The sequence below is a fragment of the Oryzias latipes genome, chromosome 11 (assembly GCF_053564925.1).
Source record: "Oryzias latipes strain Hd-rR chromosome 11, Olatipes_Hd-rR_3.1".
Lineage (NCBI taxonomy): Eukaryota > Metazoa > Chordata > Actinopteri > Beloniformes > Adrianichthyidae > Oryzias > Oryzias latipes.
Window position 1 is genome coordinate 4,073,421 of NC_136247.1, and position 17,349 is coordinate 4,090,769.

Below are 17,349 nucleotides of genomic sequence, written 5' to 3' on the forward strand. Positions count from 1 at the left end.
ATTCACAGATTCTGCAGCTAGGTATTTGTTTTATTTAGCACCAACTTCATGAAGGAAACATTTTTCATGAGTGCTGCTGCCTGGAGAAAACACCCACCTCCTGAAAGAACACAGCAGGTAAAGCTCTTTCACCCTCAGGAGCTGCGTTAAGCTGTTTGCTTTACTGCGCCTCACTGTGTGATCAAAATCTCAGCCCGCTTTGCACAGCATGAGGGAGGAGGGATAATCATATGGGCTTAGTTTGCTGCTCCAGGAGTGAACCTTCAGTCAAATAATTGAACAAACTCTTTACATGTGAGGCCAACTTTCTGAAGCGGAATCATGCAGCAATCCCCCATGTGCAAGCGGCACAGGAGGGGGTTCAGCACAGCACCCTGAGGGCTGCCATGCTGCATGTGAGGGTAGCAGAGAGGTCTCTGACAGACTAGGGGGGGTTTGTGGGAAAATGTCTGATCCAGGAGGACTGTGTTGAGCTGTGGTGAGGGCCTTCCTTCAGTTCAAGGATATCCAATCATCCACAAAACTCCAGGAACTGGAATCCAACAGAACTGGAATCCCACAGGATGATTTTTGTCTGGATCAAATTCTAAAAATGTTTCTTTTCTTGTCTTTTTTTTCTATCTTTTAATCTTCCATCGTTTTTGTTATTTCTGATCTCCTTGAATACTGGGTGGTAAGACAGGAGCAGGTGTTTGCCCTCTCTTGGTGGGTGGAGTGTTCCTGCCCCGGGTGGAGGACTTTAAATATCTTGGGGGTTTGTTCACGAGTGAGGGAAGACCGGAGCGTGAGATTGACAGGCGGATTGGAGTTATGCAATTGCTGTATCGGTCCGTTGTGGTGAAGAGAGATCTGAGCCGGTAAGCAAAGCTCTCAATTTACCGGTGGATCTTCGTTCCAATTATCACCTATGATCATGAGCTCTGGGTCATGACTGAAAGAACGAGGTCCCGAATACAAGCGGCTCCAATGAGCTTCCTCCGCAGGGTGGCTGGGCGCTCCCTTAGAGAGACGGGGAGGAGCTCAGTCACCCGCAGAAAGCTTGGAGTAGAACCCCTGCTTCTCATGAAGAGAAGCCAGTTGAGGTGGCTCGGGTATCTAGTCTGGATTTCTCCTGGACGCCTCCATGGGGAGGTGTTCCGGGCATGTCCAGGAGGCCCCAGGGAAGACCCAGGACACGCTGGAGAGACTATACGTCTCTTGGCCTGCCTGGTAACGTCTCGGGGTCCCCCCAGAGGAGCTGGAGGAAGTGGCCGGGGTGAGGGAAGTCTGGGCATCTCTCCTTAGACTGCTGCCCCCGCGACCCGGTCCTGGATAAGTGGAAGAAGATGGATGGATGGATGGATGGATGGATGGATGGATGGATGGATGGATGGATGGATGGATGGATGGATGGATGGATGGATGGATGGATGGATGGATGGATGGAAGGTTGCTTTAGGTAAATGATAGACCGCCACCACTTCTCAACAAACGGAAGCCAGTTTCTGGAGGGAGGGGCTCCTGAGGGAGCACAGGTAAAATGACCATGAAGGAGAAGACCCCGCCTCCTTTAGAGTGAACGTTGAGGAGCACATGATTACTGTTTTTATAATGTCTTTGTGTTTTTATCCATCTAGTAAACAGAGTAATTTAAATACTTTTTGTACTAATTTAAATATATTTATTTCATTTCTGTCACCTATATTTTCAGGACCTTTTTAATAATGTAGCATTTCTTGTTGCGGTTCTAATTTAATGCATCCTTGCCTTTTAATTAACAATATGTTTTTATCATTAATGCTATCCTAAACATCATTGTTGTTGTTGTTGTTAGTTGTAGGTCATTTGGTTTTCACTGCAAAGCCCTTCGGCGCGATGCTTCTTTTCTTTCTAATTTCCTCTGATATCAAGTTTTTTACCAAGTGGAGCGTAATTACGCTAACTCATATCCGGTCTTTTGGAACAGACATACTCAGAGTAAGCAAGTTCAGGCGAATTTCAGCCAGAGTTCAGGGTAAAAGTCAGGCTAGTTTAAACATGCTTCCTGGAATACCCCCTGTTACGTCCCTCTTCAGAGAGGAGGGAGAAATGTGTAACATAAAGAAAATTATGATAACCGGGCGGGGTTAAAGTTGGCCACACAGCCGTTTATTCAGTGACAAATAACACTCACAGGGGACTAAAAGAGAAATAATCAACTCAACACCAAAGGTGCAATAAATAATGGGATAACTTAAATTCTCAGGCTTTAAAGCAAGGCACCAAATTACTCAAAATGCAAACAAAAGACCACAAGAGTAAATGTAACAAAAGGACAAAACCAGAATCAAAGCTAAGGGGGAAACCAGAGGCTTTCTCAAGCTAAGGCCAGGCAGACAGCAGGGGCAGGCTGAAGAACAAATTCCCACTCAGGAATGCAGCCGCCACTGGAGCAGAGGATCCTCGGAGCTTTTAAGCTTCCCTCCAAGCCAGGCGATAGGTAGCAGCCTCAATCAGCTCTGCAGAGGGGCGGAGTCAGCAGCTGTGCAGGAGCTGGACTTCTACAGGAGCTGAGAACACATATGCATACACACACGCACACACAAGACAAGCAGACAACTACTAGGGGTCGTAACACCCCCCAGGCAAGAAAATGAAAACTCCACCAATGTTGTCATGTTTGTATTTGAGGAGAAGGAAGCTGGAGGAAACATTGCTGTGTCTCTAAGTAATCATAAATCAGATTTTCATTTATACTTTTGGTTTGTAAGAGAGAAGTTTCCATCTTGTTGACATCGATAAAGCGACTCTGAGAAACCTGCTGGCTTCAGAGTGAACGGCGGTTGTTTGGCCTTGAGTTTGTGGCCTCCAGGTGTGATGAGATGCTGAACTCCTGCAGCCAGAGGGGCCGTTATCATTCATGAAAAGGATTTTCATTCTTTTAGGATGGACCTGCAAAAAACAAAGAGTCCTTCAGGTCAGATCCAACCTCAGTTCATTTGAATGGTGGCGTGTTAAAGAATTTAGAGTCTGAAGGACAATTCCAGGTTTACTGTCCTTTTAAATAAAACAACGCCCCTCCCTACACCAAAAGAAATACATAATACATGAGACTGTTTGATTAATTATAATGTAATTCATCCCACATCCCTGCATTAAGGCCAGATTGTCTTCATTGTATAGTATACAACTTCACTTTTGGTAAAGTGAAGTTAAAGTCCCATTAGCTATGTGAACTGCGTTCTCTGCATTTGACCCCCCCCCCGGAGGAACGGTGGTTCCAGCTGCACCCTGGAAGCAGGTGGTGGTTTAATGCTTCATTCTGAGGATCTAGCAGTTGGAGCTAGATGTCTGTGTATCTATTTTTTCAATCAATTGAGGACTGGTACCCTAAATTTAATGGATATCTGTGAAGCTCTATGCATATTTTGTTGTTCTTGTTCTTTTTTAAATGTTTGTTTTGACTGCTCGAAATACGATATTTCCTTTTTCAATTCCAAAATACAAATTAGGTAACATGTTAGATAGGTTTTAAATGAGAGACGCTGGTAAAAATTATGCTATAGATGTTTTTGAGAGTTTATGTGAATTTTTGATGGAGGGTGGGGGGTTACTGGGTAGGATTAATTTAGGTTATAACACATGACACTTACTAACAATCTTTGATTTAATGTCAAATTATCCTAAGTTTGACATGTCTTTGTAAAAAAAAAGTATATATATATATATATATATATATATATATAATTTATTTATTTATTCGATACAGGGACAGCGAATATTAACAAACATTTCTGTCAATATGCCAGAGTTAGCCAAAGGTCAATTTTTTATCTGCAGTCCCTGGGTAGATGTTAAAATCACCCTAAAAGATTAAACTTTAATACATATTTACATAACATTAGGTATATTAAACCATACATTATGTAAAATTAGCAGTTAACCTAAAAATAATTACGAATGTATAACTGCTGATTGTATTGTTTTGTGCATTATTTTTGCTTTGATTGCTTGAAATAAAATGTTTCAAATCAAATATCAAATCAAGACCTAAAGGAGATTTAGGATTACTCCTCCTTTGTAGTTTTTATTTATTCATTTATTAAACAGGAAAAGATGCAAAAAATATTCTGGCCCAACGAAGTTAAAACCCTTTCCTCTTAAAGGTTCCTCCTCTTCAGAACATAAAACTCAGACGTACAACACACACAACATGACAAGACAGAGAAAAAAATCAATAAAATACAAATCATACAACTGAAGCAGTGTCAGGGGGACATGAAATGTGCCTTCAGTGGTTATTTCTGTCCGTTAAATGCTAAATGAGTGTTCTTTTGAACAGACTTAATGATTTTTTTGATCTGACGACTTGTGGTAGCTCATTCCTAGCTTTAGTCAACACAGAAATCCAAAATCTTTGTCCATGGGAGTTCCTGAAAGTATTTATTTACCAGTATTTTTTTGTTTGTTTTGTAGATGAGCATAAAAAGGATTTTTAGGGACATTTTTGAAGACAGTGCCAGCATATGGAAGTTTTTCTGTTCCAACTGATTCTGAATTTTTTAAACATTTGAATGGATGCAGCTGAAAAATCAAGAGTTAAAAAAGTTCAGAATCTGATGGAACAGATAAAACTTCCACAAAAACACATCTTTTTTTTTTGTTTCCTTTTTTATTCACTTAAATCTTTCTTGTACTTGTGAAGATCTGTGAGCCACTTCCTCTTCTGCAGACTTCTGAAATGTCACTGGTCTGTGCACTGAGGGGGGGTCAGCAAACATTCGACGGGGGCAAACTTCAGATTAGAATCTATCAGATGGAAGAACATTGTACACGTTCTTTGCAGACGTTCTCTTTAATTTGTGTCTATTTTATTGTTGTTTTCTTTTACTGTTGTGACCTTTAACACTAAAACCCTCTTCTGAATGTTCTGCCGTCTCTAAAAGCTTCTGTGGAAATCTGTTCTGCAGAATAAAAGCTGCAGATCCCGTTGATGATCAATAATAGTAATAATAATTGATACTTTATTTATCCCACAATGGGGATATTCTTCTCCGTTTGACCCAACCCCTGGGGGAGGGGTGAGCTGCAGCCAAACCGTGCTCGGGGGGCAGTAGCATTAAGGGTGCGGTGTTAATTGCTTGCCATTGATTTGGTAATTGCCCCAGTATCCTTGTTCACCCTCCAGAAATCAAACCCTGGTTTCCTGCGTGGTAGTCTCTCACCTTACCAACCGAGCTACCCAGCCACAAACAAGTACAAACAAATCCAAAAGTTTAAACCACATTGAGAATTTCACTGTTTTTTATGCAGCAGTTTGTCAAAGCGCTTCAAAGCTCCAGCTTTTATATTGAAATTAAAGTTTAAATTAATCCAAACTTCATATTTCACTTTCAAAATCTCTTCCTGGTTTCTTTTGGGGGGATTGAGAGGTTCAGTATCTTTGTCGGATTGTTTGAACCGGATGTGTTTTGTTTTCCGTTCTCTGTGTGGCTTGAATCTGTGAATGGATCACAGAGATTATTTGTTTTCCTGTCCGAAAGCTTAAAACATGCAGAGAAAAGAGGCTTCACCTCCCAGGAGACGCTCTGGAGCGGTGTTTGGTCATGTTGGATCTCTTTTAAGGACAAATGTAGTTTAAAGGCATCATGCGTGAAGCTGCATTCATGTCCAAATGAAATGAAACTTTATGTGCACTCACATTCACACAGATTTACGAGCTTGGTTTCCACGACGATGGAAGCTCTGGTTCAACAAAAACATGCTCTTAACCACCGTAAAAAATAAAAGCGCTGCTCCTGGATGCACAAACAGGAAACATGTGTTCCGTTGAAAAACATGAAGCATTTACAGTACAATGAAAGAAAAGCTGATGAAAGTGGAGAAAAAAAGTGAAAGTCTGGATAATCAGAACCTTTCAGCGCCTGATCATCCATGATGAAGGTTGTACATTTAGAGAAACCCTCCTCCTCTTACACTCTGTTACCTGAGCCGTGATTCCTGCAGAGGAGGGTCAAAGCTCCACCCTCTCCTCCCCAGCATGATGGTGTACACGTGTCCTGGCTCTCTGCATGTGGGTGCTTGTGAGGCGTGTTACACGTCAGTGCAGCGGTGAGGAAACATCCATTCAGAAGGGGACAGACAGCAGGGGAACCTTCACCTTCAGAGGATTGGGTCTTCTCTGCAGTGTAGCTTTCATCCCTTCCGCCTGCCATGATGATGTATTTCAGGAACCTCAAATCCTTGTGGGAGGGGGCTGGTTCTGTTTAATAGTGGAGGGTTTTCAGTGGTTTTTACAATCCTGTTATGTGCACATGTAGACCTCTGAGCACCTGTGAAGCTGAACGATGACATCGATCATTTAATGTTGGAAGAAAAAGTCCCTCTGACCGTGAAAAACAATCGTTTTGATGGGATTGTCTCCTTCAGTACCCAGACGCCCCGCCTCTTTGTCCGTCATTGGACAGGCCTCATCTCAGAGCGAACGACGGAGTTCTCTGCATCCCAGCAGGATGCAAACATCTGCAATAAGCAACAATTCCGGACTTGATTAGGAAAAGTTACTGTGGAAAATACAACAATCTGGTTTTTCTGAATGAGAATCTGTGTTGGACAAAAAACAGCCACGCCCACTTTTTCTCTTGGTTTACTTTGAGCCACAGAAGTCCAACAGAGTTAATAAAAACACCACAAAAATTCATTCGAAAAAAACTCATGAAGATTAGATGTTCATTTTAAACCAACGCACAGTTCATATACTTATAACACTGACGTGATTCAAGTTTTTCCTTCCATTCATTTGGCTTAGTCGGGGAGGGGGAGGGGGGGTTGAGGCTCTGGTTCGGTGGATCTCTGAAGGCTTCTGTGGAATGGAGAACAGATCCTCTGGGGGGGGCATCCAGGTCTGAAACTGAAATAACGAGCTAGAGGTCAGAGACTGAAGCAGGTGATGGTGCAGCCAGTGACTCGGCCCCTCCCACAGGCAGCTGCTAGTGTAGACAGCGACCCCCCCCCCCCCCCCCCCCCTCCCGGTTACCATTGGGTTCCATGAATCACCTATAGGTGACATCTGTGAGACAGTTTTACAGATGCTATAAACTGCTCTCTACACACTTTCTACACTTTTCTCTCAGCCAATCAGGATGCAGAACACAGTGTGCTGTGAAGGAAAAAAAACAAATGTGCAAAATTGTGCTTAAAAAAAAAAACAATGCAATTTTGTATGTAAGTAATGCAAAGAAACCCAACCAACAGTGGGGCGTTGCAGTTGGAGCTGCAGCTCTTCAGAGAACCTCAGAGAAATAAAACTTAACCTCCTCTGAACGAGTTTCATCAAAAAGCTGCTTCTTCTGTGGGAAGAAAACCATAAACCCAAAACCACAAGGCTGGAAGAAGACACATACGCATCCTAATGTTGTTTTTTAGAAACATCTTTATTCCATAAAAGCCTTTTTTCTTTGAGGCTCGAGTCAAAACAAAGTCACAAAAACACAACTTTATTTGAAATAATAAAAGCACACAAAAGTTTATTTTTATCCCATCGGCAGAACAGAAAAAGGTTTGGATAAGGAAACGGCCAAAGCCCCCACCTCACATGAGGACAAGGGGGGTGGTTACCCCGAAAAGGGGCGCATGAATGGATGGGCGTAAAAATATGTCTGCAGCAAATATTTGATCTAGGGTTTGCACAAAAATGTGGATTTACAAAAAAAACATTAAAAAACAGGACATTTAAGAAAATAAGAGTTTTTTTTTTAGGATATTCCACTTTTCCATCTCACCTGTTGACCCCAAAAACCAAAGAAAAAGTCGTGTCTCATCGTAGAACGTCAGTTTGAGCTCAGATCTAAACAAACTTTAACATGGGGGGGGGGGGGGGGGCAGGTAGAAAAAGAGACTTCCCTGAACGATGAGAACTGCTGAAGGGATTCCCTTTGAGAAACAGGAGGACTTTCCTGTCAGAGGAGAAGATGACAACAGGAGGAGCGCAAAGACCTCCCCCTGCTGCTTCAACTGAAGAGTCAAAGGTCACCAGTTCCAAACTCTTTGGCAAATAGAATCCATCATTTCAAATATTTTCTGTCATCAGTATAAAAACTGTGAATAAAAAACAGTTTGATCTTCTTCATGGGGGTGAAGAGCACAGGCTCCTGGAGACGGCCGAGTCCCAAACGTTGGAGCCTTTATTACATTCATGGTCAGAACCACGGCTCCACCTTCAGGCCCCGCGGCCTCCTCTTCCTCGCCGTCCTCGTCACATAAAGTCATGCAGCTCTGCCTCCAGAGCCGCGGCCATCTCGTCTGCCTCCGAGCTGCTGCCTTCCTCTTCCTCGTTGGAGTCCTTAGAGGATTCGTCAGAGGAGCTCCCGTCTTTCTGCCTCGTCTTCGCCTCCTCTTCTTCCAGCTTCCGTTTGTGGCCCCTAAAAAAACGAAACAAGGAGATGGGAATGAACACCACGATGGTTCTGGAAGTCCACACTTAGCAGATCATCAGAAAACAGGAACGTTTTCCAAACATAAAAAAAAAAATCATCTTCAACCAGTTAAAACTAAAAAAAAAAGGAAAACCTTTAGTGAACTTAAATGAGTGAAAATTCAGAATCTGCAGTGATTTTATTCACTTTTTAGAAACAATAAAACCAAGTGATACTCACACTCATGTTATAGTCACACAAAAGTGTGATATTCACACACACACCTATTTACACACACTAGTTATATTCTCATACTCCTATTATATTCACACATGATAATCACACACAAGGTAATTTCATACACAGAAGTTACATTGACAGACAAACATACACACACATTTTATTCGCACACGTACATTCACACACGTTATGCTTGCACACACACACACACACACGTTACATTGATGCACACAAATGCTAGAATCTCACACACATTAGCTCCTCCCTTTTGTGACATGACGGCAAACACGCCGTCTCTCTGCAGCTCCGCAGTGACAGTTTCTGCAGAGTGGCTTCTTAAGCGTGGAGTTAATGAAGTGGGTGGGGGTGGGGGGGTCTGTGCCTGGTAACTGTGGTGGTCTGACACCAACTCTGCTGGGAGGCAGAGCCCCCCCTCATTAGGCTGGGCTGCTGTCAGGACAGCCTCCCACCACTTCGCCGTGCGTTCGTTAAGGTCAGATGTCGGCTAATATCAGAGGAGAAGCTTCCAGCAGCCCCCCTGCTGGCGGAGAACCTGTGTGTGTTTATGGGGGGGGCCTCATGTTTGAGCATCCTGCCTGTCAAGAAGCAGCAGAGCCAGAAATACAGCTTCAAGAGTTTTTTATTCATTGGTTTGATTTGGCAGGAGAGTCAAACCAGTTTCTGTGAGCAGATGACCCCCCCCCCCCCTCCTTGTTTGCAAATAAACAGGGCGACGGGGGGTGTACTGGCTGGTCTGAGGTCCCCTGCTGCGCTTTGCTTTGCATCATTACACCCAATCTGAATCGTGTGCCGTTACAGCCCCCCCCTCCCATGCACACAAACCCACTCGCCTCCTTCACTTCTGAGCAAACAGGAGAAGCCGATTCCGTCCGTCTGCAGTTCAGCGCTTTATGTTCATGATCAGGCGCTCCGGGATGGTTGCCCTGCGGTGAGCAGTAACTGTGGGTCCTCCTTCTGCATCACTCTCCTTCTACTTTTTAAGTAAACCATTTTTGTTTTGTCTCAGCAACAGGCCCACAGTCCAACATGCACGTGTCAGGAATGTAATCTGCAATAAAAACCTGCAATCAGAAAAACGATGCGGAACCGCTCAGGTCACGTGACACAGACGCTCATCCTCATGCAGATGTTATCATCCAACAACGCCGAGTGAGGAAAACGCAGTTGAGATGTTCGGTCTGAAACGGCAGCTTTCTGACCGGAGAGAAGTGCTGGAACTGCCAGAGAAATGGGAACGCTCACATTCCTGGTTCTTCTATGGAAAGCCAAGAGGCTCAAAATACTCTCAGTCAAAATGACTGACATTTTTTGATTCTTCCAGAACATCGTTGATGCTTTAGACCAAAGAGCTTCCAGATGTGTAGAACTCCAAAAGACTAACAAGAGGCAAGAAAAGTCCACCTGACCGGTTCACTAAACCCCAAAGTTCCAATCAGTAAGACTGAAGGATCTGAGGAAACTGGCCATGTGCGAAAAGTGATCAATACAGCAATGACAATTTGAATTGCAATACGTGAACAAATTGCAAAGCGAAGAACAACTAAACACCGCAAAGTCTGATGCCATGGTTTTTCACCAGAGAAAGGTAGTTTTCCATCTCAGGGTGGGGGGAGTGCTCCTGCCCCAGGTGGGGGAGTTTAGCCCTTGTTTAACCCTTTAACCCTATCCTAGGCACTTTAACATTGGGAGTTGGGTCATCTAGACCCACTAGACAGTGCTCTGAACCTTTTTTCTTCAATGATTTGTGATCTTCACTGGTGTCCATGGATTACATGAAATCTTTCCACCTTTATCCACCTTTGTCATGGTAGGGAGAACACGTCAATGGAAGGGGGGGGGGGTCATCTGGACCCCATAGGATAGCACAAGGATTAAGTATCTTGGGCTCTTGTTCACGATTGAAGGAAGACTGGAGCGCGAGATCGACAGGCAGACTGGAGCAGCGTCTGTAGTTATGCGGTGGCCATACCGGTCCGTTGTGGTGAAGAGAGAGCTGAGCCAAAAAACAAAGCACCTTAATTTACCGGTTGATCTTCGTTCCAATACTCACCTATGGCGTGGACTTCGGACCATCACAGACTACAAACCTCCCCCACAGACATGTGACAGCTCCATCTCCCTGCTGAACGATCTGAACTCCTACGCTCGCTTTGAGGCAGCGAACAGCACAACGGCCCAGAAAACTCCACCCTCTCCTGGTGACCAGGTGTTGTCGCTGTCTTCGGACAGCTTGAGGAGATCCCTCAGCAGGATCAATCCACGGAAAGCCCCAGGACCAGACAACATCCCTGGTCGGGTGCTGAGAGACTGTGCGGGTGAGCTGGCTGATGTCTTCACAGACATCTTCAACATCTCTCTGAGTCAGGCTGTCATCCCCACATGTTTCAAAGCCACCACCATCATACCCGTCCCAAAAAAGCCATCTCCCTCCTGCCTTAATGACTACCGTCCGGTTGCTCTGACCCCCATCATCATGAAGAGCTTCGAACGGCTGGTCATGCGGCACATCAAGTCTGCCCTGCCCCCCTCCCTGGACCCATTTCAGTTTGCCTATCGGTCCAACCGTTCAACAGAGGACGCCATCTCAACTGCTCTTCACTCCCCACTCACTCACCTGGAGAATAAGGACTCATATGTCAGAATGCTGTTCATTGACTTCAGTTCAGCATTCAACACCATCACCCCCCCAGCAGCTCACCCACAAACTGGCTCAGCTGGGGCTCAACACACCTCTGTGCAACTGGCTGCTAGACTTCCTGACGGGGAGACCACAAGCAGTGCGAGTCGGCAGCAACACATCCAGTACTATCATGATGAACACGGGGGCTCCCCAAGGATGTGTGCTGAGCCCCCTCCTCTTTACCCTGCTGACCCACGACTGCGCTCCGACACACAGCTCCAACATTTACGTTAAGTTTGCCGACGACACCACAGTGGTGGGTCTCATCAGGAGCGGAGATGAGACAAACTACAGGAGTGAGGTGAGCCACCTGGCTGCTTGGTGCAGAGACCATAATCTCCTCCTGAACGTGGAGAAGACGAAGGAGATGGTGGTGGATTTCAGGAGAGTGCACACTCAGCATGCTCCTCTGACCATCAACAACACTACGGTGGAAAGAGTGAGCAGCACCAAGTTCCTGGGTGTGCACATCACAGAAAACCTCTCCTGGTCCGAGAACATCGCATCACTAGCTGGGAAATCACAGCAGCGTCTCTACTTCTACTACGCCTCGGGGTCCCCCCAGAGGAGCTGGAGGAAGTGGCCGGGTGAGGGAAGTCTGGGCATCTCTGCTTAGACTGCTGCCCCGCGATAAAGTCCCAGATAAGTGGAAGAAGATGGATGGATGGATGAAAACAACTAAAACATTATTTCCATTTCACTGCAACAGTTCCATTTAAGTCAAAATAACTTAGTTAACTACATAAAGGTGTTCATCCAGTTAGTCAAATGCGTAAAGGACTCCATCTTTCTCATTCATTAAAGTCCCACTCCAATCATCTTTACAAAAATAAAAATAAATAGTTCCCAGTGGTCTTTATGATTATATGATGATGGCGTTTTTAGCCAAAATTAAAAATCCTGTCGTTTTCTAGGACATAGTATCTGCAGAGCAGCAGGAGTTAAACAAATATTAGAAATTCACCTCTGAGTTGTGTGCGGGACCTTTGGTGAAGAGTAAGCCCGCCCCCACTTCCTATCACCCTTGGTTTAAACTCTCTCCTGCTCCTGCTCAGAACTCCAACCTAACATTACTGGTCCAACAAATATGGTGATCAATCAGATCTATCCAGACGTACAGTTCTGATCCAGATTCCAACTCAGACCAGGAAAACAAAGACGTTCATGGATCTGACAGTAGATGATCAGAATGGAGCAAAGATTTCACACATAGACGGACTGATGATCCAGTCAGTCAGCTTTTAGGTTAACAACATACACACAGTGCAAACTTCGTCATTGGAACAACAGTCACTGTTAGCTGCTTTGATTTTGCTCCAGGATGGTTCTCCAATGACACTAACTTTAAACGCTTCCCACAATGCTTTGTCTTGCCATGGGGGTGGGTGGGGCTGGGGGCTGGGGGTTGGAGGTGCGGTCGGAGTGTAAAGTAAGGAATTGGAGGGATGTAAAGAACCAAATAATAAAGAAAAACGTTCAACATTGAGTCTAAACTCTGGCTTCACTAAGGCGGGACTTCCTGTCGGTTCATGATAAGCCCCCCCCACGAGCTATGTAACAAAGACGCATTTTTGCATTACGATATTTATCTTTTTTAAATTATAAGGATTTTCTAAAAACACTGGTCGCTCCCTTTAACAGAAAACGAGTGAACATCTTCTTACTTCAGGAAGATCCCAGGAGGACGGATGTTCTGACAACAAGCCCATGAGGTTTTCAGAGGCTCCCCGGAGTCACACTCACAGCAGCTTCATCAGTGAGATGCTGCTGCTGCCGCTGCATGGTTCAGCATGGGTCAGATAGAACACCACCCAACCAAGCCGTCTTTTCCAACCCAAAGCATTTCCCAGACTTTGACTGACAGCTGCAGATGCTCTGTGTGATTGCTGTCAGTGGTTGCGAACGTTCACCGTCCCTGAGAGCAGATTTTGACTGGAAGAATTGGGCTTTCACACCTGGTCCTGGTTGTAAAAGCTCACCTGAAGCCCGTCTGCCATCAGATGGAGGGTCTCAGTGAGCATGTGCAGAGGAACGCAGGTTGGCTTAATCAAATACAGTGTTAATCTATGAAAACTCCCATTCATCTAGAATGGTTCCAAAGCAATGGAAGTTGTTGGAAGACGCCCCCTTTCCCCTCCCCGTTACTGAGAACTGGGAGCAGGGAGCTTGTGGCCCGCCCCATTTTCTACATGATAAATAACATTGTTTTCAAACGGCATTTTTACATCTGCTTCACAAGGACTGGAACAAAAGAGTATTTAGAAGTGAAGCTTTGGTGCGATTTCAGTAAACCTGATTTTCAAGTATGCTGGGTTTGCCGATTCATCGCTTCACTCGTCACTCAATAATTGGTCTTCACCCTGAGCCAATAGCTAAAGAGCTAACTTTCCTCACAGCCAATCACAATCAATTTCCTGCCTTTAAATTCATAGAAACATCCAGATTCCAGACACTTCATCAGCCCTCCTCGCCCCGTTCTCCTCCCGGCTCTTCAAATCGGAGCGGGCTGGCATTGACCGCCATTAGCGTGCGGGCTATAAGGTCTATTAATTTGGTCTGCGGTCATCACAAACATGTTCATGCTTCACTGTTAAATCTTTCAATCACGCTTTCAAGATCTCTCCTTATGAAAATGCATTTTCTTTTGTTTATGTCCTCCATCAGAAAAATGCCAGAACATGTGAAAAACACCATTTTCACTGTAGGGGGTCTTCATGGCAGCAAAGCGAGAACGTGTCCTGGATTTTTACGTGGAGACAACAGCAGGGAAACCATAGGACAACGGGGCAGAGCTCTGCATTCTGCTGCCCCGAGTCCTCTCCTGCTCTGGCAGACGCTGAGAAGAGCAGCTGTTTTCTATGACGGTTGGTGCTACTGAACGTCATCCCGGTGTTGGAGCTTGGCTGGCAGTCTGAGCAGAAGCAGCTTTCCTCTACCACCCACGACCAGCAATAAATAAAACACCCGCAGACCCAGCTCCTGTCCTGAAACAGACGGGTCTACGCGCCCATGTAAGGTCGTCAGGAGTCCAGCTGAACAAAACTCAGAAGAAAAACTGTCCCTTTTGTGTGTTTGTGTTTACATGTGTGTGTTTGTGTAAATAAGTGTGTTTTTGAAAATGTTTGACTTCAGTAGCTGGGATAGGCTCCAGCAACCTCAGGACTCCAAAAGGGATTTAGAGGGTTTAGATCAGGGGTCACCAAACTTTTTGAGACTGAGGGCTATTTCATGGGTACTAAGTGGTATGAAGGGCGCCACAGGACCTGCTTGCTAAAAACTTCTTTCTTTGGTCCTGTGTGTGTGTCTTTGGTCCTGTGTGTGTGTCTTTGGTCCTGTGTGTGTGTCTTTGGTCCTGTGTGTGTGTCTTTGGTCCTGTGTGTGTGTCTATGGTCCTGTGTGTGTGTCTTTGGTCCTGTGTGTGTGTCTCTGGTCCTGTGTGTGTGTCTTTGGTCCTGTGTGTGTGTCTTTGGTCCTGTGTGTGTGTCTTTGGTCTTGTGTGTGTGTCTATGGTCCTGTGTGTGTGTCTATGGTCCTGTGTGTGTGTCTCTGGTCCTGTGTGTGTGTCTTTGGTCCTGTGTGTGTGTCTTTGGTCCTGTGTGTGTGTCTTTGGTCCTGTGTGTGTGTCTATGGTCCTGTGTGTGTGTGTCTTTGGTCCTGTGTGTGTGTCTTTGGTCCTGTGTGTGTGTCTCTGGTCCTGTGTGTGTGTCTTTGGTCCTGTGTGTGTGTCTTTGGTCCTGTGTGTGTGTCTTTGGTCCTGTGTGTGTGTCTATGGTCCTGTGTGTGTGTCTCTGGTCCTGTGTGTGTGTCTTTGGTCCTGTGTGTGTGTCTTTGGTCCTGTGTGTGTGTGTCTTTGGTCCTGTGTGTGTGTCTATGGTCCTGTGTGTGTGTCTCTGGTCCTGTGTGTGTGTCTTTGGTCCTGTGTGTGTGTCTTTGGTCCTGTGTGTGTGTCTTTGGTCCTGTGTGTGTGTCTTTGGTCCTGTGTGTGTGTCTATGGTCCTGTGTGTGTGTGTCTTTGGTCCTGTGTGTGTGTCTTTGGTCCTGTGTGTGTGTCTCTGGTCCTGTGTGTGTGTGTCTTTGGTCCTGTGTGTGTGTCTTTGGTCCTGTGTGTGTGTCTTTGGTCCTGTGTGTGTGTCTATGGTCCTGTGTGTGTGTCTCTGGTCCTGTGTGTGTGTCTTTGGTCCTGTGTGTGTGTCTTTGGTCCTGTGTGTGTGTGTCTTTGGTCCTGTGTGTGTGTCTATGGTCCTGTGTGTGTGTCTCTGGTCCTGTGTGTGTGTCTTTGGTCCTGTGTGTGTGTCTTTGGTCCTGTGTGTGTGTCTCTCTGGTCCTGTTTGTGTGTGTGTCTCTGGTCCTGTGTGTGTGTGTCTTTGGTCCTGTGTGTGTCTTTGGTCCTGTGTGTGTGTGTGTGTGTCTCTGGTCCTGTGTGTGTGTGTGTGTGTCTCTGGTCCTGTGTGTGTGTGTCTCTGGTCCTGTGTGTGTGTGTCTTTGGTCCTGTGTGTGTCTTTGGTCCTGTGTGTCTGTGTGTGTGTGTGTCTCTGGTCCTGTGTGTCTGTGTGTGTGTGTGTCTCTGGTCCTGTGTGTGTGTGTCTTTGGTCCTGTGTGTGTGTCTTTGGTCCTGTGTGTCTGTGTGTGTGTGTGTCTCTGGTCCTGTGTGTCTGTGTGTGTGTGTGTCTCTGGTCCTGTGTGTGTGTGTCTTTGGTCCTGTGTGTGTGTCTTTGGTCCTGTGTGTGTGTCTCTGGTCCTGTGTGTGTGTGTCTTTGGTCCTGTGTGTGTGTCTTTGGTCCTGTGTGTGTGTCTTTGGTCCTGTGTGTGTGTCTATGGTCCTGTGTGTGTGTCTCTGGTCCTGTGTGTGTGTCTTTGGTCCTGTGTGTGTGTCTTTGGTCCTGTGTGTGTGTCTCTCTGGTCCTGTGTGTGTGTGTGTCTCTGGTCCTGTGTGTGTGTGTCTTTGGTCCTGTGTGTGTCTCTGGTCCTGTGTGTGTGTGTGTGTGTGTGTGTCTCTGGTCCTGTGTGTGTGTGTCTCTGGTCCTGTGTGTGTGTGTCTTTGGTCCTGTGTGTGTCTTTGGTCCTGTGTGTCTGTGTGTGTGTGTGTCTCTGGTCCTGTGTGTCTGTGTGTGTGTGTGTCTCTGGTCCTGTGTGTGTGTGTCTTTGGTCCTGTGTGTGTGTCTTTGGTCCTGTGTGTGTGTCTCTGGTCCTGTGTGTGTGTGTCTTTGGTCCTGTGTGTGTCTTTGGTCCTGTGTGTCTGTGTGTGTGTGTGTCTCTGGTCCTGTGTGTGTCTTTGGTCCTGTGTGTGTGTGTCTTTGGTCCTGTGTGTGTGTCTTTGGTCCTGTGTGTGTGTCTCTGGTCCCGTGTGTGTATTTGTGAAACGTATCAGGGATTTGATTATTTAAAAACCTGTTATTGTTAAAATAATGTTTAGGTCTCATAAAACATTAAAACTAAATCACAGAACTCATCACTGGGATTACTCGGAAAATATTTGGCATTTTCCTAATTTTGTGCAACACCAACAGTAAAAGTCCTCCAAAATGCTCAATACTTTCAGAAACAAATGATGGATTGTTTATTTATGGTCTGAAGAAGTGCAGCTGTTTTCCAGCCTGCATTACCTGCTATCTTTATTTAGACGTTACTATCACCAACTAAACAACCGTAAAAATAAATGGATATGGAAAATACAGACAAGTATTTAAAATGTCTGTAAAAGTTAGTAAATGATGACATTATTAGAATGAGCTGAGTAATTTAAGCCAACTGATGATCCAGGTGTTGCTCAATGGTCTCCGTGTGCTGTTTTACCTCGCCTGCACTCACTACCCCTCCCCTTCTCCTCACACACACAGACACACACACATGTCTCTTTCTCAAAGGCGGGAGCGCCGGTTCGCAAGTTTCAGGCCGTTCCATACTCTTCCATATATTTCACCATAGCAGAACTAAAGTGCATCAATTACTTTTTTTTTCTTTTTTTTTTCTACCTTGTCCTGTCCAACAGCTGGGCAGACAGATGAGAGCTGAGGGCCTCTTGTGTTGGACATATTT

The 17,349-nt window shown here is 45.4% G+C and overlaps 1 protein-coding gene across 2 annotated transcripts in view; it reads right to left on the reverse strand.

Annotated features, from left to right (window-relative positions):
• Positions 1–7,370: 7,370 nt before the first annotated feature.
• Positions 7,371–17,349, reverse strand: part of ctdp1 (CTD (carboxy-terminal domain, RNA polymerase II, polypeptide A) phosphatase, subunit 1) — a 57,278-nt gene continuing 47,299 nt past the window's right edge. For both annotated transcript variants that reach the window (XM_078955288.1, XM_023960216.2), the window contains one exon: positions 7,371–8,378. In XM_078955288.1, the coding sequence (XP_078811414.1) occupies positions 8,213–8,378 (166 nt within the window). In that variant the 3' untranslated portion in view covers positions 7,371–8,212. The remainder of the gene's footprint in view (positions 8,379–17,349) is intronic.